At 51.0% G+C, this 22,888-nt stretch overlaps 1 protein-coding gene across 7 annotated transcripts in view; it reads left to right on the plus strand.

The window, feature by feature from the left end:
* Positions 1-2,912: 2,912 nt before the first annotated feature.
* The window catches only part of sorbs3 (sorbin and SH3 domain containing 3), a 36,069-nt gene continuing 16,093 nt past the window's right edge, over positions 2,913-22,888 (plus strand). For 4 of the 7 annotated variants that reach the window (XM_056275559.1, XM_056275563.1, XM_056275566.1 and 1 more), the window contains exons 1-3: positions 4,059-4,228; positions 21,114-21,184; positions 22,047-22,232. In XM_056275559.1, the coding sequence (XP_056131534.1) occupies positions 21,173-21,184; positions 22,047-22,232 (198 nt within the window). In that variant the 5' untranslated portion in view covers positions 4,059-4,228; positions 21,114-21,172. Of the gene's footprint in view, positions 3,056-4,058; positions 4,229-9,199; positions 9,213-10,911; positions 11,024-21,113; positions 21,185-22,046; positions 22,233-22,888 lie in introns of those variants that run through there. The other 3 variants (XM_056275560.1, XM_056275561.1, XM_056275562.1) reach the window with 3 other exon arrangements.

Here is a 22,888-nt window from a genome sequence, read left to right on the forward strand (position 1 = left end):
GCCAACCGTATGCTGTCATTGTAAAGTGAGCTATGCACAGTGGGACATCTTGTTCTGAGAGGCACACGCATAGTGGTGCCAAAAGGCCTTGCGGATGCGGGCACTTGCACTAGGCCATGAGGGACATCTGGGTATCGTGGGAACAAAGCAGCATCTCAGGACAAAAGTGCGGTGGCCTGGCATGGATAGGGCTGCGGAGAGACACTGTAAAGCCTGCCACGGATGTCAGATAGTGGCTAGACCTGACCCACCTGAACCGCTGAGACCCACACCGCTACCTGATGGACCCTGGCGGGATGTCGCCGTTGACCTACCGGGGCCTCTCCCGTCTAACCACTCCATTTTAGTGGTAGTAGACTATTTCAGCCGGTATTACGGATATGACGTCATGACCACCACCACATCAGAGAGGGTCATAGACAGCGTGGAGTAAATATTCAGTCGACATGGACTGCCAGTCACAATCAAGTCTGACAATGGACCTCAGTTCAGATCTGAACAAGTTAGACTGTACTGCGAGGAAAACGGCATCACACACATGAAAACCACACCGAAATACGCTCAGGCCAACGGAGGAGTTGAGCGTCAGGACGCGTCACCGCTGAAGAGGATTGGGATTGCTCAACCAGAGGGACCGGATCGGAAGAAAGAACCGAGGAAATATGTGACAATCTACAGGGGCATCCTCCATCCCTCAAGGGGTAAAAGCCCTGCGGAAATGCTTTTCAAGCGAAAGATGAGAGGAAAGCCAGCTGAACCGACTGAAGGGAACACAGGTCAGGAAGTGCGCGACCGTGACGCCGAGCAAAAGGCTGAGAGTCAGCTGTATGCAGACCCACGCAGAGGAGCGCAGAGGTCAGAGGTCAGTGTCGGTGGTACTGTTCTCCCGAGACGGGACACAACTGACAGGTTCTCCACCACATTCAACGCCACACCGCACAAGAGCATCAGCAGGACCGGAAACAACGTGGTGCGGTGGAATCACCAACAGGAGCACGGGATTCGAGAAACAGCACCTTCGTTAAGAGATACGAAGGAAATAGACTGAAACGAGGGACATTTCAAGAAGAGGGGGAAATACAGGAAGCCGAGGATACAGAAATCAGAGGGGCAACAGAAGAACACACACACGCCACCGATACTCAAGAGTCCACAAACCCAGCAGGGCTCTGACGTACAAATACAGGCAGGCGTGCCAGACAGGCCGCCGAGGATCAAGCCAACACCCAGCAGACTGTCTGACTGGGTTTTAAAGTGATGAGGGATTCTCACTAGTTAATGTGTTCGGGGAAAAAAAAGAGTTTCTACAATGTTTCTGATTTGAAAATACTGTAAGGATACGCTGATTTATAACGTACAGGTAATAATTTGAGGATACAGTGATTTGGTTTCTTAAAATAAAAAAAGTTATCTGATGTTATAACGGCTATGACTGCTGCGAGGTGTCAAACGATGTTTTGAGAACTACTGTAATATGGTTTAATATGCAATAGCTGCATTAATGTGTGTACAATCCTCAGCTGTACTTTTTGGCTAATTAGAGTGTAATGCCAAGAAAAGGGGGGCTGTCATGTCTGTGGTTACCACGCCCCTCAGGGTGGGAAGGGCATTGTGGGTAGGCTCGTGCCACTTCGCTCTCTAATAAAGCGCGCCCGGCAAGAGGCCGCAAATCCGATGTGTCGTCCAAGTTATTGAGATTAAATTCTGTATAAGCTGCTTAATTCAGCAGTAAAGTAGAGATGCGACATGCCCCAAATATAGCAATTTTTAAATCTAGGTAAAAAAAAAATTTCTTTTTTTCTTGTGCCTATGGTTGAGCATTCAAACTTGCACCTTATTCCTACTGCACTTTAATTCTGGAAGTAGATCTGTAGTCACTCCCTGTGGGCAAGTGACTATGTTATATATATATATATATATATATATATATATATAGATATAGATATAGATATAGATAGATATAGATATAGATAGATATAGATATATAGGTATATATAGATATATAGGTATATATAGGTATATATAGGTATAGGTATATATAGGTATGTATTTTGTTTTTATGGTATCTATCTTTTAATCTTTTAATTATATTACTCTTTTTGATTACTAATTCAAGGTACATTTTATGTACTTTGTGCTCTTTTAATTATATTTTATATACGGTTGTTTTTATTTACTCTCTTTTAATTATATTTCATATGGTTGTTCCTTTTCTGGTTTTATTTGTGTAAAGCACACTGAATGTCCTTGTGTACGAAATGTGCTATATAAATAAACGTGCTCGCTTTACTGAAATGCTTTACTGAAGCGCTTAAGTTCACGATACTGGATTTGGTGCAAGTACTCCTGCGGTGCCTGCTATTCAACGCACTTCTTCTTGGTAGCCACAGGGGGGCAGTGTTGCACCGCTGATTGTGGGAATACCGTGCTGTCAAAATGACCTGCAATGAAAAAGTGGGATAAGCTGGACCTCGTTCACTAATGTGAGTGCAAGATATTTCAGTTTGCTGCAGGTGATGTGTACTTATATTTAGAAATGTTTTGGTAATGGTACTCAAACCGCAACAGAAGCGATGATCCGTTCAGCGCCACTACAAATGGGTCATTAGCGGCCCGGTGAATGTTTCCCAAAACTAATTACATCTCAGACAGCTTCACGAGCAGGAACAAGGTCGCTGAGAGTTTGTTGGACTGATTACTCCCCCCCCCCCCTTTGTGACTGGCAAATCCACAGCTAGTGATCCAGGGCGCTCTCGAGGTGTTACTGGCTGGCAACGGATTGTCTTCCCAGTCCTAGGTGGAGATGGACTGCGTTAGGTAGAAGGGAAAGGCGGGGTGTGACCTTTGGTTGTTGCTCTCGCAGCCAAGCTGTTAAATATTTATCTTGGATACACGGCAAGAGCTGAGAGCGGTCTCGGATCCCAGAGAGGCGGAATTCCCCAGCAGGCCGGGAGGATATCTCGGGCACTTTGGGAGTTGAAACGGACGGACGGGCTTCTCACTTATCGGGGAGTTCGACGGAGATGACCGTCCAAGAAGAGACACTCGCTTTACAGTAAGTGAGCGAGACCTTGAGTCATCTTAGGTAATGGTAACAACGTTCCTTTCATGCAACAGCGACAGTGAGATAGTGGGATACCGTGGCGCTGAAGTGGAAATCACCGGTAACTGGTTAGCCTGTTATCTCGTCTTCCTTCCTTTGCGACCATTTTTCTCTCTCCCCGCTGGTTGGGTCATGGGAATTTCTTTGGAACAGAACATGGAAACATTGATTCTTCACCGAGGTCCTCGAATGTGTGTGTGTGTGTGTGTGTGTGTGTGTGTGTGTGTGTGTGTGTGTGTGTGTGTGTGTGTGTGTGTGTGTGTGTGTGTGTGTGTGTGTGTGTGTGTGTGTGTGTGTGTGTGATAAGTCTATGAATAATTATCTCACCTACATGGACAGATGGACCTTGTACAGTGACAGTGCATGACGCTAAGTCCATGAGTCACGTGGCGCTCATGGAAAAGCACCCCGGGCCTCGCTTTTGCATCTGAAATAAAGGCGGTAGAGAGAGAGAGAGAGAGAGAGAGAGAGAGAGACAACATCTGGGGCTATTGTTTCGCATAAACCTCAGGTATTGAGTGAACAAATTTATTGAATGTGTGTCAAACAGCCCTGTTTGTTTAGGTGGCTATGGAAATGGCCTCCCTTCTTTCCTGCTCTTAAAAACACTCAAGGGCGGTGCCACAGGGCCTGTGCCTGTATGGGAATCTCTATTATTTCCAGCTGTGGATGGAAACTATTACAGAGTCCCCTCTCCCAGATGAGCTTGAGCGTGGAGCCGTGGGTGGTTTTTTTTTTTTTTTTTTTTTTGCAGGACTTGCATTGTGCATGCATGCACAGACGCAGACGTGTGCACAAAACACACATGTGTGCACATGCGAACATACACCGCACACACACACACACATATGCGCGCCCACACATGCAGCCGAAAGTTCAGACGCGAGCTGAATCATTCGCTGAGGATAAAGGACCCCTGCTAGCCTGAGTCAGAGGAAAGATAGAGCGAGAGGGAGGGAGAGCGAGAGCGAGAGGGAGAGAGCGAGAGGGAGAGAGAGAGAGGGAGAGGGAGAGGGAGAGTGGGCGGCAGCAGTGGTTCCCTGTGCCTTCCCTCCTTTCTTTTCATTCTCTTCCCGTCTCTGTCTAGCTGCACTGAGGAGACCTCATTGCTCAGCCGGTACTGCAGTAAGTACTGTATAACTTGTGCTGCTACTTCACGCTATTACAGCCAGGGCTAGGCTCACGATTAACCCAACCACAAGATGCTCACAATTAACCAACCTTGGACAGCCTTCTTTTTTCTTTCCAGCAGTAGAATAAAGCCTCTGTTGTTGCTATTGTGAGTTGGCAGAGGTATGAAGTGCTTGTCTGAACTGATGTTTTCTCAGCTGTCTGAACGTGAACGTGAACTGACCGATCAGAGCACGCCGTCGGTTGTCTTTTAGCCGCCTCTCGGCGGAGGCAGAAAACTCTGGGGAGAAAGTCAAGTGCATTGGACATTAACGCCCTAAACGCTACCACCTAAATGAGGACGTTCAGGCTAAAACATGTTGGAGGCTGTCTAGAATCCACGAAGGTGATCTAACGCGTTGCTCGTCGGTGATCGCTCTGAAATGTCTGGGGTATTCTGTTGTTGTTTTTTGTTTTTTTTTGCCCCGGTGTTGTTTGGCAACAGTTGAACAACAGGAACTTGAGGGGCACCAGATCGGAGGGAGGATGAAAGGAGAGCCACCTTAGGGTAGATGTCAGTCTCTCGCTGTCTGTAGTTCAGAAAGTTCTCATCATCAGACCGCCAAGGTACCGGTCCCTGTTGTGTCCGTGTCTGCTTTGCTAACCGTATGCATGTAATGGATGACTTTAACCCCCCCCCCCCCACGTGGGTTTTGGGCTTCACCTGCACACATAGTTGTGGCATTCGAGGTGGTACCCGAATAGCCTCGGCAAGTCTAGGATGGCCTCCTGGGCACTCGGCCCGTTGACATCCACTACGCTGCAGTGAACGGGAAGCCCCCTCGTAACTTATCAGCATCCCGGGAGCGGCGGGGGAAACGCCACTACACCCCCCCCCCCCCGAATGTTTGTCCTCATCAGCCGGCGGGGTGACCCGGAGGCCTGGGAGACGGACCTGCGGGCAGAGTTTTGTTTACCGGTGAAATAAACTCTGGCGCTTTTGTGTCTCCCTGAAAGGCATTCCACCAGCGCCACCTCAGAGCACGTCCCACGATGCTCCTGTCCTACATGACAAAGGCCTGTGCGGGCTCCTTTCTCCGAATCAGTCGACACGCTTTCGCTTACGTGCATGTCCGGCGTTTAATGGTCAGCACTGCCGGATCTTGTTGAAGGAGAACTTTCGTTTGTTAATTCGAACACCGCCTGACTTGCTCCCCGGCTTCCTGCCTGGCAGAGGGAAAGCTCTCCCTTGGTAGTGGGTGAAGCAGAAAAGGGAGAAGAACAACAGTGCTATGGTGAGGAAGTGGTGTATTTTTATGATTATGTAACAGATTTATGTCGTGGGGTATTCAGTCGTAAGGATCTTTTGGCCGCCGGGCTTCTAATGAGCCTCACGGTTGCTCCGTAGTAACATCCTGGTACATACCCCTCACTGTGTCGGGACAATGGACCGGCCTCTGCAATGAGGCCACGACATAGCATCGGCCTGAGCTGTGCTAATTCATTTGTCATGAGCGAACCGAGAGGCACACGGAGTCAGGCGATGCGATATACGACTCTCCCCCTCCGCCCTAGATGATGTGGTTCCTCGGCCGTAGAGGTGACGGCGGAGGGGGGAAGCGTGTGTCTGTGCGGTCAGGAGAACGAGACGAGGGGGAACGGGTAACCAGTGTGAGAGGGTTTGTGTCCTGGGCCAGAGCCGCCATGGCCTCTTGCGTGGTTACCTCGTTCAGCTGCAGAGTGACAGGGTGTCAGATGTGGTCACAGCAGGACGGATGTCTTGTTCATGTGGCTACAGACCCCGATAAGGACTCGGCCCCTGCGCAGCTCCCGACTCGGTTTCGGTGTTGGGTAAAAACAACCCTGTGAGGAGGCAGCGTACATGCTCGGTAAACGGATATGGGCATTCTCCTCCTGCGTTTCACTCCAGCCGAGCCAGACCACTGAATTATTAAAAAAGTTGACTCCTTCGATCCCAAATTGGAACTGGCCAGGGCACATAAACTGTCTCACTCTCTCTCTTAACACGCACACACAAACACTTGTTTCACTATCCTTCTGAGGACCCCTCATTGACTACATTCATTTCCTAGCCCTTAACCCTAACCTTAACCAGGCAAACTACATGCCTAACCCTAACCCTTACCCTAACCTTAACCTAACCCTAACCCTTACCCTAACCTTAACCTAACCCTAACCCTTACTCTAACCTTAACCTAACCCTAATTCTAACCTTAACCCTAAAACCAAGTCCCAACCCTAAAATAGACCCTTTAACTTGTGAGGACCTCTAAAAGGGCCACACAAGGTAGGTGGTTTCTGGTTTTTCTGTCCTAATGAGGACATTGGTCCACATTAGGATAGTTAAACATGTGTACACACACACACGCACACACACACACACACACACACACGTTATAGAGACGAGAGCAGCCTTGAACTTGAGTAAATTTGAATCGTGTATGTTGTTATTTTATAACTTGTGTAATCCAGTTAGCTCTGTGAGGCCCTGTTTACACTGGGCATTAACATCCATCTTGGGCGTCCGGGTGGCATGGTGATCTATTCTGTTGCCTATTGGGTCTATTCGGTGGTTCTAATCCCCGTGTTACCTCTGGATTGGTCTGGAGTCCCTACAGACACAATTAGCCATGTCTGCGGCACTAGCACCTCCTCTGGTCGGTCAAGGCCGGATACAATTGGGGAGAAAGGGGGGGGGCATGCATCTTGGGTGATGTGTTAGTTCACACCTGGCATTAGAATGTGTCTCCACAGGCGTCTCGAGTGGCCACATGTGTTAAGAGCTCACTTCCCCACTCTATATGCACATAAACATGTACACCATTTCTGTTTGCAAAGACCAAATGCATTGTTGTTTTTAACCGGTGGGAGGCCGCAATGCACTTCCCGTGCCTAGGCTGCTGGGAATTAAAAGAAGAAGAAGAAGTTTGCAGTGAACTTGGCGTGCAGGCAAAATCAAAACAAAACAGACCAGGTCTACTCCTTTCCGTGTTCCAGCCAAACCAAATCTCCCAAGATGTGTGATGCACTCGTGTATATCTCTAGGGGCTTTTCAGAACTTTCATACTAATTGACGTTGGCGTGAGTAAGCACTTCGGCTAACGCAGAGGACGTCAGTTGAGTCGGTGGTCCTTCAGTGCGGCCCAGGACACGTTCATGTTGTTGTTATTCGTCCGTCGCAGCAACGAGGACCATATAGTCATCCTGTGATGGATGACTGGTGACTTGCACGATGATTAAAGTGAGGAAGAGTTGCGCATCATCAGCCTCACTCTCTCGTCCGAGACCACCTTGCTACCAGTGGCAAGACTAGCGAGACGACTGGCAGTGCTAAAAGAATGTGGCCGTATGTGGCCCAAACCACCTCTGAATGTGTTCTGGGCGACTGGACCTCAATGCACCCTCGATGTGTCTTGGGTGTATTCATACCTGTATTTAGAACTGTCCACTTGTGACCGGCTCGCTCAAGACGCATGTTAATACCAGGTGTGAACAGGGCCCGAGTGAGTCGGCAGTCTATAGGTACGAGGTTGACTACGGCTAACTCAACCACTCACCTGCACCATGGAAATGTAAGTCCAGACACCTGACACAAAACCAAAACATTGGCTTGTCAGCACGTTGGAGTTCAGGTTGTGCATTTTTGTGTTTGTCTTCGTTGGCAAGGACTGTGGGCAAACCGGAAATCCTTGTTTCGTGCAGCCAGAACTCCAGCGCGTCACTCCTTGCGCCTGACTTGTTGTTGGTTCCGTGGTTTTACTTCTGTTTTGTTTTAGCGCCTCGCTTGATGCATCAAGCTGAAGACTTTGAATGTAAACTCTTACCCCGCGCATTCTCCTATCGTCTGCTTTGACTATTTCATTCTGATAGTGCCATCGAAAGGGCACACAGAAACACGCGCCCGTCTGCCATTAATGGTCAAAGTCAAACAGCAGCGACTTCCTGTAAACATCACACCTCATGGCACTGTAGATATGTTACAGCAGGAGGAGGGGCGGGGGGGCGGCAGGGGAGGTATGTGTGTGTGTGTGTGTTTGGAGGGGAGGGGGGGGGGGGCAAAGACATGTCTGAGTCTGAGCAGACCAGTCCTGGGTCCACTCTCTGTGGTATCCATGGGGGTGGACCACGTCAGTGACTAACGCCTTGGAGAAGCTTCAAGTGTTCCCAGAACAGAGAGATCTCTTATTCTCTCCCCTTGTCCCTTTGACTAGCCAGGGACCTGGCATCTGTGCACCCCCATAACACACACACACACACACACACACACACACACACACACACACACACACACACACACACACACACACACACACACACACACACACACACACACGCATACAAACATGCACAGGCCTTTGCACAAAGGAGAGGGGAAACATGGGAGCGAGAAAAAGAAAGTTAAGAGATGTGGGTGTTGGGGAGGTAGGGTGGTGGTGTTTTGGGGGTGGGGGTGTCTGAGTAGTCCAGTCTTTGGCCAGTGTGGAGTCTTTGGGAGGTGGAGGTGATGAACTATTTGCATTTCCCGTTCGTTAACCCCGCTGTGTGAAATATCACCTTATCACAACAATGGGCCTTCTTCATTGAAGAAGGTGCCCCGCGCTGACGAGCCAAGAGGAGGGTGCCTTTTGAACAGGGCCTTAGAGGTTGCTATGGCGATGCCTGTCAACCGGGAAGTCCTTCACAGGCGGAGCAAGCACTCTGTATATGTGTGTGTGTGTGTGTGTGTGTGTGTGAGAGAGAGAGAGAGAGAGAGAGAGAGAGAGAGAGAGAGAGAGAGAGAGAGAGAGAGAGAGAGAGAGAGAGAGAGAGAGAGAGAGAGAGAGAGAGAGAGAGAGAGAGAGGGGTTGTGTGCTCTGGTTAGTTTCATGAAAGAGAGAGCACGGACAGGATTACTCTCTGAAATATTACATTATCATACACCACTGAACAGGCCAGCGCCGGACAGACGTGTGTTGTGTGGTTGCTGCCATTGCCCTCGGTGAGTACCAAGTTCTTCCGCAGTCGTGCGTGCGGTAGATTAAACTTATCAGATAAGGACTCTGAACGTTGGACGTGCGTGGTCCTATGACTGGCAGGTTGTGCCGCTGCAGTCTGTTTTCATGTCAGGGTTGAGTAACCTGCCTTGACTGCTTAGTGGCTTATGTGCTAATTGATGGGATTAGTGCTACAGGCTTTCCCAGGAATTTGTCAATGCCCTAAAAAAGAGAGGGAGGGAGAGAGAGAGGGAGAGAGAGAGAGAGAGAGAGAGAGAGAGAGAGAGAGAGAGAGAGAGAGAGAGAGAGAGAGGAGAAGAAGAGGGCAAGTCTGAGGATGAAAACATACAGGAGGGCTTTAAAGTCTACCTGAAGACAAGCCCCCTTGGTAATCACTGAGCGGTGTGATTTGTACGGCGTTGATTGGGTGGGTGGGGGGCAGTCCAGGCCCCACGGTGAACGAAGCGGGTTTTGGCTTTTTGAGGCAAGTGCAGAAGAGGGCAGCTCACGGGCACACCCTCATGTTCACCCACAGGAGCAGGAAGGGAAGGTGCTATCGGCATTGTTACTCAACATGCCATGTCTCGTTGCCCTTCCCCGCTGGTACGGCCCGCCACACCGGCAGCTTCAGCGAAGAGGTTTTCTAATGAGGCGATGGCAAACTATGTTCCCCGCCGGGCCGGTTTCCCATCCTGCTCCAGAAACATCACGCCCCACGTCCCCCTCCCCCCCCCCCAGGTTCGCCCAGTCGTCACCTAGAGACCCTTTCTGCCGCTGAGATCATTTCCACACCCTGCTCTGATCCCCTTTGTGATAAAGCTGAGGGCGCCCCCCACGATCTCCGCAGGCTTTGCTCGAGTTTGAATATGCAAAATGACAGTGTGTGTGTGTGTGTGTGTGTGTGTGTGTGTGTGTGTGTGTGTGTGTGTGTGTGTGTTTTATCATAGTGTGCACTTCCTCGCAGCATCTCAGGCAGATTATGATGACTATTTTGCACTTGATCATCCACCTGAAATAACGAAACAGATTCCCGTGACGTCATCGTTCCTTTTTTTTGGCTGCAGCGTATCCCCGCGGGAAATCGAGCTCCCCCCCGATACTGGATCAAAGCTCACCTCCGGCGTCTTCATTGACAAGGAACGCCAGGCTCCGGCTCCGGCTCCGGCTGCCGAGCAGATAAAGGGAGCACCATACATGGAGGTGAAGCAGTTGCCTCCTGATAAATGTGTGTATCCCCCAATAACCGCATATCGTAAACTTGCGGCTCCAGGACCTTGTATGGTCTACGCCTGCGTTCTCACATCTGCCAAGTTGCAGAGGGGACGGACTCCGTGATCGCCCTCGCAGGACCTCTCGCAAGCTCTCGCATAGCTGCGCGGTGACTCACCAAATATGTTTGGAGATAAACGCCGGTTTTTATTTATTCACCAAATGTGTTCGTAATTGCCCTCGTCGCAGTTTCTTCGGGGAGGGCCGTTTCCCCGTTTAGATGTCAACGGTTTGTGTTTCTGACCAGGGCCTCCCCTGCCCATCTGTCATTCTTGTGGGGGGGGGGGTAGAAGATGGTGTAACCGGTTATTTTCTTGCCCGGTGCGGGATTCGATGCGGGGTGTACTGCACCACAAGGCGACATCACTGACCGCTCGGATAAAGGGTCAGACCCGTTGGCTAGGGGCTAACGGGTCTTATTAGTAGTTTACAGTCGTCACCCTCTCCCGGAAGCGCGCCCTCGCGCTTTGTTATTCCCGCGCTCCGGAGAGACTTCTGAGGATCTGCACGCTTCCGGATCCCACCGCTGCCACCAGTGTAACCGAGGGTTTGTAGATGTCGCCTATACTGTATGTATGAAACTGTAACATAACAAATACGGAGGTTCCACTTTCACTTTATTTGCATTCTTCCCCCAACAGAACTCCGCAGCAACAACACTGCGTACAGCACTTCCGCTCTCTCTTCAGCCTTCAAAATAAGAGCTCAAGGCATACGCTGCGGCAACAGCTTATAACAGGAACTTAAAATCACTAACAGGCAAGTCCAGAAAAATAGGTTACAACAGTAATCGCGGAGTACTTTTGCTCTCTTTTTCAATCGCTGTGCAATACGGCGGCCTCGCCTTCTGAAGGTCAGGTTTACAACCGCGAACGCAAATAATATGGCCACCTTGGACAAACGAGAAGCGTGTGTGTTTTTTCTTCTTTCCCGCGGGTTCTCCTCGTGTACACAAGACACACGTGTGTAAGACACGGAGCGGCTCACTGGACTGTGCTCAGCAGCTCCCAACTCACGCAGTCGATGATTAACCCGGCCTTTCGGCTCAGCACACCGCTACACCGCTGACCGCAGGTCGTCGCCGGTCCCGGTGGGTGCACTAAACGTCTCCATCTTACTGCGTTTGAGATAAAGAAGTATATTTTTGACATGCCGGCTCGTTTTCCCGTCGGGCCGCTCGTTTGTAACCCTCCCGACGCACCGCCGATTACAGAAGTTCAGGGTTCACCCGTATGACCATGAGTCATCGGGCTTCTATGCGTGGCCCTCTTGACAGTTTTCTTTCCGGCACGAACAATGCGAGGAGCCCTTTATGTGGGTTAGGAGGAGGTCTGCGGCCGGGGCCGGCCCCCAGCCGCAGAGAAAAACCTGACCACATCCCTCATGGGAAGCAGGGCAAGAAGCGAGCGAACGGACGGCGGGTAGAGAGTCACAGAATACCCAAATCATTTGATCTTATCCCAGCTCTGGAAAAGAGCTCGGACACAGGGGACCGTCTAGAAAGGTAATTTAACAGCGATTAACGGCGAATGGACCGCATGATATAGCGCTCTCCTGGTGGACCGACCGTGCAAAGTGCTTTACAGCGTTATGCCTCACAGTCACCCTGTTATGTATGCACACATCGACAGTGCTGCATTTGATTTGGTGCTGTTCTATTGTGCTGGGATCGATTGGTGATGCCTGCGGGCTCTGGGTTGTTTGATCGGGTCTGCCTTTGATGCTGTGTCAGTCTAAATAAAGAATGCCACGGAGAGGTTGTGTCGAGCGACAGCGCTGTGTCCTGACGTGATTTCTAAATACAATATTGGCGACGAGGATGGCTGATATCTCTCTCCCACCACCTGCCCCCTTCCTGGCATTACCTGGCGAGCCTCCGGTACCATGGACTCGCTGGCTACATAGTTTTGAAAATTACATCATCGCCTCAGGGCTCGACGACGTGAGCCAGGCTAGGAAGACGGCTCTGTTGCTTCACTGCTTGGGAGCAGAGGGTCATCGTGTGCTCGGGACTCTGGGGAACGTCACAAGCTTTGCCGATGCTGTGGGACTTATGAGCACCCATTTCGCTGCTCCACAGAGTGCCCTCCTTCGGCGATTTATATTCCGTCAGCGACACCAACTGCCTGGTGAGTCTGTGCGGCAGTACGTAGCTAATTTGCGAGGGCTAGCTAGCTCATGCAAGTTTGGCGCGCTTCAGGACGAGATGGTTCGCGACCAGCTAATCGAACACACCAACAACGCAAAGGTGCGTGAGACTCTCCTGCTGGAAAAAGATGATCTGCTGCTGTCCAGAGCAATTACCATCGCACTACAGGTTGAGGGAGCAGCTGAGTATGCTGCTATGCTAAATACACAGCAAGTGGCTACCTCCAGTCAAGCTGCCAACGACTCCTCCCTCTACTCACGGCTGCCCCTCGGGACGCAACCCAGCCAGAGCGAGGCGGGCGCCGACTCCACTGGGGACGTCTTGCAACTGCAACGACGGCGTTCTCGGCCCCGCCCTCAACAGTCCTGTGGTAACTGTGGATCTCGGTCTCATGTTTCAAGGGCTCAGAACTGCCCTGCCCGTGGCCAGACATGCCGTAGCTGCGGTAAGCACAATCACTTTGCCAACGTCTGTCGATCTTCCCCGGCTGGGTCAGAGGGCCACACCCCCCAGTCTTCAACCGCCGTCATTCACAAGGTGAGCTCTGGGCCAGTGTCATTCAAATCATGCACAGTCAACATTAATGATGTGTGCATCCCCCTGCTGTTGGACACCGGTGCAAGTGTGTCTCTCCTGAATGTTGATACCTACAGTCAATTTTTCGGTTCACTGCCACTGTCCGCACCCTCAGCTGTCCTCTGTGGGTATGGTGACTCCAAAATCGATCTGGTTGGCTCTCTCCAACTGACTGTCCGCTATGGAACCAAGCTGGTGCCCAATGCAGTTTTTCATGTGGCACGCCGTGGGGCCAACCTGATGGGCCTGGACCTGTTCTCCGCTCTGGGGTTTTCCCTCTTAGACACAAGGGGGGCAGCAATCCTGACTGTCGCCACACCTTGGCAGCAGAAGTGGCCATCGCTGTTTATGGGGCTGGGCTGCCTCTCTGCCTTCACCCATCAACCTCTCCTCAACCCTGCTGTGAAATCTGTCATCCAACCACTGCGCCGCATCCCGTTGGCTCTCCGTGATGGGGTCTCCGCCGAGCTGCAACAACTGCTGGAAGCTGGCATCATTGAACCGGTGGACGCGTCACCTTGGGTCTCAAACCTCGTGGTGGCTAAGAAGAAGTCGGGGGGCCTGCGTGTCTGCGTCGATCTACGTGCAGTAAATAAGGCAGTGGTCCCTGATAAGTATCCACTGCCCACCTCAGAAGAACTCACTGCTCAGTTCTATGGCTCTGAGGTGTTCTCCAAGCTCGACCTCAGACAGGGGTACTTACAGGTGCCCCTCCACCCCAGCAGCCGAAACCTCACAGCCTTTGTGACACATGCAGGAGTGTTTCGCTACACCAGGATGCCTTTCGGTCTCAGCTCCGCCCCTAGCTGCTTCCAGAAAATCATGGTCTCCGTGCTGGCTGGCATACTGGGCGTGGCCATTTATCTGGACGATATAGTGGTACACGGGCCCACCAGTGAAATCCACGACAAGCGCCTTAACATGGTCTTCGCAGCCCTGTCCAAGCACAAGCTAACTCTCAGTGCTGAGAAATGTGTCCTCTCTGTACCAGCCATCGACTTCGTTGGGTTCCGGCTGTCAGCGAGCGGTGTAACTCCACTACAATCCAACGTGGACGCCATTCAGGCCATCCCTGAGCCCAGCTCGGCCGCCCAGGTCGCCTCCTTCCTGGGTATGACAAGTTACTACCTGAGGTTTCTTCCCCAGTACTCTGCGACCACAGCCCCCCTGCGCCAGCTGCTGCGTAAGGACGAGCCATGGGTGTGGTCAAAGGCATGCAGTGACGCTGTGCGTGATCTTAAGACTCAACTGACTTCACCACCAGTGTTGGCTCACTTCGACATCTCCAGCTCCACCTTTGTGACCTGTGACGCATCAGCCACAGCGATAGGGGCCGTGCTGTCTCAAACCCAGAACGGTGTGGAGAAGCCCATTGCCTTCGCCTCCCGTGCCCTCAACCTGACCGAGCAGCGGTACTCCGTGGGTGAGCGTGAGGCGTTAGCCTGTATCTGGGCTTGTGAAAGGTGGCACCTCTACCTCTATGGCCGCTCCTTCACCCTCAGGACAGATCACCAGGCCCTGACAGCGCTGCTGTCCACATCTGGGACAGGCCACAAACCCCTGAGGCTGCACCGCTGGTCTGACCGCCTCCGCCAGTACAACTTCAGCCTGCAGTTCACCCCAGGCAGAGACAATGTTGTCGCCGACCTGCTCTCTCGCTCTGTCTCCACCCCAGCTCCACAGACGGACACTGACTGTGTGGAAAAGGACATTGTCCAAATGCTACACACACCCCTCCAGGCCACTGTCTCTCTGCAGGAGCTGAGGGCAGCCTCCGAACAGGACCCTGTCCTCTCCCAGCTCCGCACCTACATCCAGAACGGCTGGCCTCACAAGGTCCCAGAGGAGCTGGCTGCGTTCGCCCGAGTCAGACAGGAGCTCTCCTGCTGGAACGACACCTGCGTGGCACGTGGGTTTTGCACAGTGGTCCCAGCTGCTCTCCGTGCACGTGTTTTGAATACGGCGCATGAAGGCCACCTGGGCATTGTGAAACTGAAACAGCGCTGCCGAGACCTGGTGTGGTGGCCGGGGATAGACAGAGATATTGAGGCTCTGGTGAAGGACTGTTCTGCCTGCCTTGTGAGTGGCAAGACTGGCCACCAGGCTCCCCCACCCCTGCAACCTCTCGCCTGGCCCTCTCAGCCCTGGGAACACCTGCAGTTGGACATTTGTGGTGAGATCCATGGAGTTCCCCACCACCAACGCTTCATGGTGGTCGCCTACGATCTACACTCAAAATGGCCTGAACTCACCACTTCCGGCACTGTGACCTCACAGATCATCATCGACTTCCTGGACTCTCTTTTCTCTCGCTGGGGCCTCCCAAAGGCCATCACCACTGACAACGGCCCTCAGCTGGTCTCTGCTGAGTTCACTGCTTATCTCGACAGCAAGGGCATCCGTCATATACGCACTGCGTACTACCACCCCCAGGCCAATGGCGGCGTTGAACGTTTTCACCAGTCACTGAAGAACGGCCTCAGAGCACACATGGCCCAAGGGTGCTCTTTCACGCAGGCCATCCGTCACACTCTGCTGCACTATCGGGCCACACAGCACTCGACCACAGGCGTCTCCCCAGCCTCTCTCATGCTAGGCCGGGAACTGTGCATGCCCCTTGACAGGCTCCGCCCCTCCACACCTCAGGCACCTCCCTCTGGGGTCAGAGCCTCAGTCACTCGTCAGCAGACGCGGATGAAGCAACGGTTTGACCAGTCAAAACGAACCAGGGTGCCAGACATCAATGTGTCAGACTGGGTCAGGGTCCGCAGGCCCCACAGGGACAATAAAATGGCTTCATACTGGTCCTCTCCTCTCCAAGTCACCCGTCAGCTGGGCCCAGCCACTTACCTCCTCAGCGATGGCACTCGGTGGCACTCCAGTCGTCTACGGAAGGTGTCAGCTCCGCCACACACAGCTGGTGACACAACCATAGCCATTACCTCAGCATGGCGAGACGCCCCGGGGCTTCATGCAGCTCCTACACGGGCCCCAGACATTTCTGGGCCTCAGCTTCCCCTGCCATCTCCCTCCCCACCTCGGCCTGACCAGCCTCAGGCCGCCCCGCGACCTGTTCGCACACGTTTACGCCCTGGCCACCTAGAGGACTTTGTGTCAACCTTTCATGTTTGAAATCCTGCCGGGGGGGGGGGGAAATGTTATGTATGCACACATCGACAGTGCTGCATTTGATTTGGTGCTGTTCTATTGTGCTGGGATCGATTGGTGATGCCTGCGGGCTCTGGGTTGTTTGATCGGGTCTGCCTTTGATGCTGTGTCAGTCTAAATAAAGAATGCCACGGAGAGGTTGTGTCGAGCGACAGCGCTGTGTCCTGACGTGATTTCTAAATACAATACACCCGTTCACACGCACGTTCACACGCACGTTCAAACGCACAGATGATGGCGGAGGCTGCCGTGCAGGACGCCAGCCTGCTCATCAGGAGCAGTTAGGGGGATCGAACCAGCGACCTTCCCGATTACTAGGCGACCCGCTCTACCTCCTGAGCCACGACGACCCAGCGATTCATGAGCTCTGTTCGTAGATCTATTTGCAAGCATTGCTGTTTGTGTTTTCCTTTGCACTTGTTGCTGCTCTGGGCGGGGGCGGGGGGGACCCGGTTTCGCTGATTTCAGCAGAAGGTTTCTTCAGGGTGACGTTCGCCGAACCCGCGCTACCGAGCAAGTCTTATCTGACTCAGCAACTTGACAAACAATAGTCTACTTCCTAATTTTCCCCTTCCAAAGGAAAAAAAAAAGGAAAGCATAGCCGTTGTCCAAACTGTAAAATAAGCTCCTTCGTCAACAAAATCACAGCAGCTTTCTGACCTGAAGAAGCTGTTGAGTTAAACGATGTTCCACTGAGAGGGGTGGGGGTGGGGACTTGTGACGTCATTGGTTCCGTTCATGAAGACAAACAGCTGGCCCAGTTCCTCGAGGGACCACATGAATCCTCTCGTGGCGACGATGCGCAGAGGAAATGTTCCCCCAGACAAAAAAATCCCCCCCAGCCACATTTCATGTGCTTTTATGTCTCTGGCTTTGTCCCTGTTGTCCCTTGGACACCGGCCCACATGGGGCGCTGCGGGAAAACACAAAGAACGCTTGAAACGTTTACCCACAACGTTACGCAAGATGCACCTGAAACATGAAATGCTGAGATGAGAAACGCCGAGATGCGGTCATGTTAGAGACGAGGTCACATGTAGGTCCTCCGTTGCATGCCACACTGGTCCACTATGGATCGCTCGCCTCGTAGGCGGATGAGTCATGTAGTGCTCGACCTGTGTTGACGCTACGCCAGGCTACTTACTACGCCACCACACTGGGCTGGAGCGTGCACGCATGTGAGAAACGGCACCAACTGTATCAACTTCCTCCTCGTCAAGGCGGATGAATGTACCGCTGAATCTCTAATCAGATTAGCCCAACCCAGGAAGAGCCAATGTCCCGAGCATGGATTTTTCATCAGAAATGTCCACCGATTTCTCCTTATTAGGAAGGATCGTGTCTCCTCCTTATTGAGAGGCGATGTCCGCAGCACTGGAGGGTTTGGCTGTAACTCCCTAAACAAACTTTGGTATTTCGATCCCCCTGACAAATGTGGTATTTAGGTACTGACTAAGTCATGAAGACGCTACCGCTGCACAGTAAACATATTCTCTTTTTTTTGGGATTCCCTCCCCCCCCTTTTTCTCCCCAGCTGTATCCGGCAAATTACCCCCACATTTCCGAGCCATCCCGGTCGCTGCTCCCCCCCACTGCCAGCCCGGGGAGGGCTGCAGACTACCACATGCCTCCTCCGATACACGTGGAGTCACCAGCCGCTTCTTTTCACCTGACAGTGAGGAGTTTCGCCTGGGGGTTGTAGCACGAGGGAGGATCACGCTATTCCCCCCAGTTCCCCCTTCCCCCCTGAACAGGCGCCCCGACCGACCAGAGGAGGCGCTAGTGCAGCGACCAGGACACATACCCACCTCCGGCTTCCCATCCGCAGACACGGCCAGTTGTGTCTTGTAGGGATTCCCGACCAAGCCGGAGGTAACATGGGGATTCGAACCGGCGATCCCCGTGTTGGTAGGCAACGGAATAGACCTCTACGCTACCCGGTAAACATATTCCTGTCCATTAAAACCCCGTCAGGGTGTAAGAAATGCCGCTGTATGCAGTCAAACTCGATCAGTCAAATTTGATGGATGTAGCACAGACGGAAACGCATAACAATGCAAAAGAGAATAAGAAAAATTAAAGTTTCCTGTATTAATCCCCTTGGGGAAACTCAATTACTGCAAATTAACCCATCCTGGCTGTGATCTGTGCTAGGAGCAGTGGGCTGCCGCCTTCAGGCTGCGCCCGGGGACCAACCCCACTGCCTTGCTCAAGGGCACAGACAGGAGTATAAACCCTAACACGCATGTTTCTTTCGATGGCGGGGGAAACCGGAGTGCCCGGGGGAAACCGGAGGGCCCGGGGGAAACCCACCACAGACACAGGGAGAACATGCAAACTCCACACACGGAGGAGGACGACCTGGGATGACCCCCAAGGTTGGACAACCCCGGGGTTCGAACCCAGGACCTTCTTGCTGTGAGGCGACGGGGCTAACCGCTGGGCCACCGTGCCGCCCGTCAGGTTTCAGTGACGTCTTAACAAATACTCTGCTCGTGTCGTGTGGATTTATACCGGAGAGCGTGTCAGAGATAGAATTTGCTCTCGTGAGAAGAGCATGAGGCCTCACAGTCATACTCGCATGGCGGACGGGGATTTCTGGCCCCGGTGTCTCTTCGACTGAAGCCAGTCCTCACGCCTAACTCAGCGATCGGAGTGTGTTGATATTCTATGTATCATTCATGATAAATTCTGCACATACCTTCCTCGTAGCCATGTACGCTGAGATAGACATGGTCAGAGCCAACAGAGGACAGCTGTCTAGCTCGCCAGTGTTCGCTGTTGGGCTTTGAAAGGCAGCAGTCTGTGGGTGGAAAAAGGAGCTCCATTGTTCTGAATTAAACAGGCCTGTGCGGAAAGACCGTTTCGTCGACGATGCCAGTGACTTGCACATCTAGTTATCTGGTTGTTATCAGTGAGACAAGATGTTTTAACTGAATGACGGGGCTCAGATTCTTCGGTGACTGGGGACAGTGCAGTCTGAGGGCACAGAGAGGTCAGCGTGCCGGGCATATTGTACATCAGATTACATTGAAGCAGGTTTTGCGAATTTGATTTATTTGCAGTGGTTATCGTTGGGGAGCGTGGGTTTGATTGCTCTCAGCAAACGATTACGTCGCTGCTGTGCCTCAGCAGTGTTGGGTTTGTTTTAGGAATCCATCGGTTCCCATATTTTCCCTGTTGTGTAACACTGTTTATTGCGGAGATGATGACTCAGAGAGGATGCCATTGCCGCCTGGAAGCGGGAGCTCTGATTCTATCACCAAATGTTGTGTTGTGTTCTGCTGCAAAAGAGTCACACAGTGTGTAGCCGCCTCGGTCGCAACCACAATGATTACAGACTCGGATGCTCTTTGTGCGAAGGCCACATGGAAAACTCATCAATTCAGATACCCCTGGACAGCCCACAGCCTTGCAGCAGCCTGGTCCGCACTTGGTCATTACTTTCTGGGCAAGCTGCAGAACAAAAACACATGATTATTTTCACCAAAAAAGAGCCCGATGCTTACCTTAACCCTATGGTTATCCTTGTTGGAAACCTTATTACTAAGACCAGCCAGTGTCGCCGGGAGACAACACTGCTTGATCACTGATGGCTGAAGCCATACTGTAGCAATTTGTTTTGGACGCCTAGCGTGAAAATTGAAAACCCCCGAGACTCAGAACACAGAAGGCGACCGACCCCAAATGGAAAGAGTTAAAGTCGCTGAACAATTCTTTGTTCCTGCTGCAGTGGCCAAGTCCCAGGATGTGCCGTTGCAGGCCTGTGGTTTCCATGCCAACCTCTGTTATTATGGACCCATTTCGCCAATGTGCATGAGGGGGTTGACTGACTCATACATGAGCAGAAATGGCCATCCCTCTCAATCCTCTGTGACTTTGACAAAGAAAGAAGTTCATCTTATTTTCCAAGGTCCCACTGATTAGGCTCTGCGAGAGGCCGGCTTTCTCCATCTTCCACTCTCTCCGGTCTGCGTCCTTTCTGCACTGTTTGACAAGGAAGGAAGGCAGACACCTGACTCACTGTCATTGTTTTGAGCCATCTTCGCCTTGGTAACAGGAGGAGGTTGCCGATGCAAACTTTCCCTCTGTTGAACGCTGGGGGAGTGGAATAATGGAAAAAAAATTTCCATGCAACTTTTTTTTTAAAGCAACATACGATTTCATTTATGATAAAGGGGTGGGGTGTCTTTGTGGAAATCTAACTAGGTACTAAGACATGGAGTGAAATGTTTTGCTGGGAAAGGACATCTGAGAATGGATTCATTCTCAGGGATTAAGAGATTTACCAATAAACAAAACAACAAATACCTCTCTCCGGGACCAGAGATTCAAAGATTCAGTTGGTAAATGGCCAGTGAAATGAATTCTAGAGATCTCAAAGTCTCTGCGGTGAATGACTAATATGACAGCCTCAGTAGCCTTGGAGCAATTCATCATAAATGGAAGCGCTTGCAGCTAGCGAGCAGTTTCTTGAAAGACTGCCTGTCAGTTTTTTATTTTTTTGCAAAACATCAGAGTCGTTTTGGTGGTGATGCAAGACGCACGTGAGGAAACGATTCGACGAAGGCAAGACAGAGAGACACGTGTATAGAAATAACCCTTTGCTGCTGCAAGGAGCTCCACACGAATGAACACCAGCGCAGATTGTCGAAATGTTCTGGCGTTATTATAACCAACAATTTGAAACTGGTTTTCCCTTCTGGGTTCGAGAAAACGACATCTGACTTGTCTTTCTTTGCAGATCCTTTTGATGCTGGGTGCAAAACTTTAGACCTCTACACAAGGACCATAACGGATGACATGCAGTCACAGGTAAAGCCATTTTGCTATGGTTTTGGTTGTCTTGATTTCAACTGTTCAACAAATTGCACCTAAAAAAACACTGTGAGAGTCTTATAAGACGAGGGAATATTTTTATGAACCTGATATCCAGGCAGGAAAAACAAAAGTAGAGTACAAAGCAGTTCAAACAAAGGGAAGATAAAGGATAGAATTCCCATGTTCCAGTGTCACAGTATTTGTAGTATGACTATGGTTAAAATAGGTACCTTTCAATGCTGAGCACAAGGCACAGGTGACCCTGACACCTCCAAAGAAAACACTCCCAACACTCACTGAAATCCACATAATTTAAATAGAGAAGGCATGCGGGCCATCATGAGGGGTGGAGGAATCACTGTGGAGACCAAAGGGGCAGTAAAAGATTTCTGAACAGAGCCAGCACTGCTGGACTTTGAGGTTGACATCAGCGACCCTTTTCCGACCCCCTTTTGCCCCGGCTCCACCCCCTGGCCTGAGAATAGGCAGCCCCACTGAATAGGTAGTTAATGGGCTCGTAATGGGCCTCTCCTGTTTCAGAGCCCCTGCTTCCATGCCTTGAATGAGGCCTTTCTCCAGCCGCTGCAAGAGAGACGATGAAGTGGGTGGAACGACACTTCCCACCGGCCCTGTTTTAAATAAATTAGAGGCCTTCTCATCAGAGGCTACCCCACAGGGGCCAGTTATTCCCCCGAGCTGCATCTCCGACAAGTTCACATGACCCTCCAGAGAGAGTGTGAGAGAGAGAGAGAGAGAATTTACCCAGGGACAACACAGGGACACGACAGGAGCACACATTTAATCATGCACATTACTTTTTTGAAATTCAACAATGCATTTCATCTTTACTTGGCAGCAGGTGGACGTGGTGGACCGTGTAAATGGCTCCCGCATCATCCGCTCCGGAGATGGACTTTCCTCAGGTCAGCAGCACTTCCTGACATCTCCTGAGCTGAACCAGGAGGTAGTCATCTCTCCTGGACTCCCTACTCCTCCACGGAGTCCCTTTCGCTCGACAAGACTGCCATCTGGAGAACACAAGGCAAGCAACGGTTGTGGTTGTTTTCATGTTGGGGTCCGTGGAATTTGATGTGCGATGACGCCCTCATGTGGCAAGATTCTGCAGTGCAACTGAAATTCCTGTAATAGGTGTTAAATGAAACCGCTTCCAGAACAGAATACTTTGAACTGTGATGCATTTATTATTAGATGCGACGTACCACATGACCTAACTTCTAACTAACTAACTCGGTCTTTTTATGATTTAACAAAAGGATAGTATACCAACAATCCAGTAAATATCTGACAGCAAAGACAAGACTAAATTTAAGCGACAATTGTGTAAGATGAAGAGATGATAGTTGAAAATTCGTATATTACAATTTCTTGCATAAAAAAAGATAAACGACAAAAAGAAAAGGGATAACATACACAGAAGACCCAATCTTTCAGTCAGAGATTTCCAGAAGCTTTTTTATTATTATTTGATAAACTGAACGATTTATGAGGTGAATTCAGTTCGAGCAGAAATGGAAGTGACTTCGAACATTTCTGTATGTGAATAAACAATTTACACACAGAAGAAGAACATTTGCCACATATTAAAAAGGCAATATAATCTGGATTATTGTAATAACAGATAATACTTTTTAAGGTTAAAGGAACAAAAAAATGTGAGATTTCAGACCTAAAATATTT

Source organism: Lampris incognitus, chromosome 1, assembly GCF_029633865.1.
Source record: "Lampris incognitus isolate fLamInc1 chromosome 1, fLamInc1.hap2, whole genome shotgun sequence".
NCBI lineage: Eukaryota > Metazoa > Chordata > Actinopteri > Lampriformes > Lampridae > Lampris > Lampris incognitus.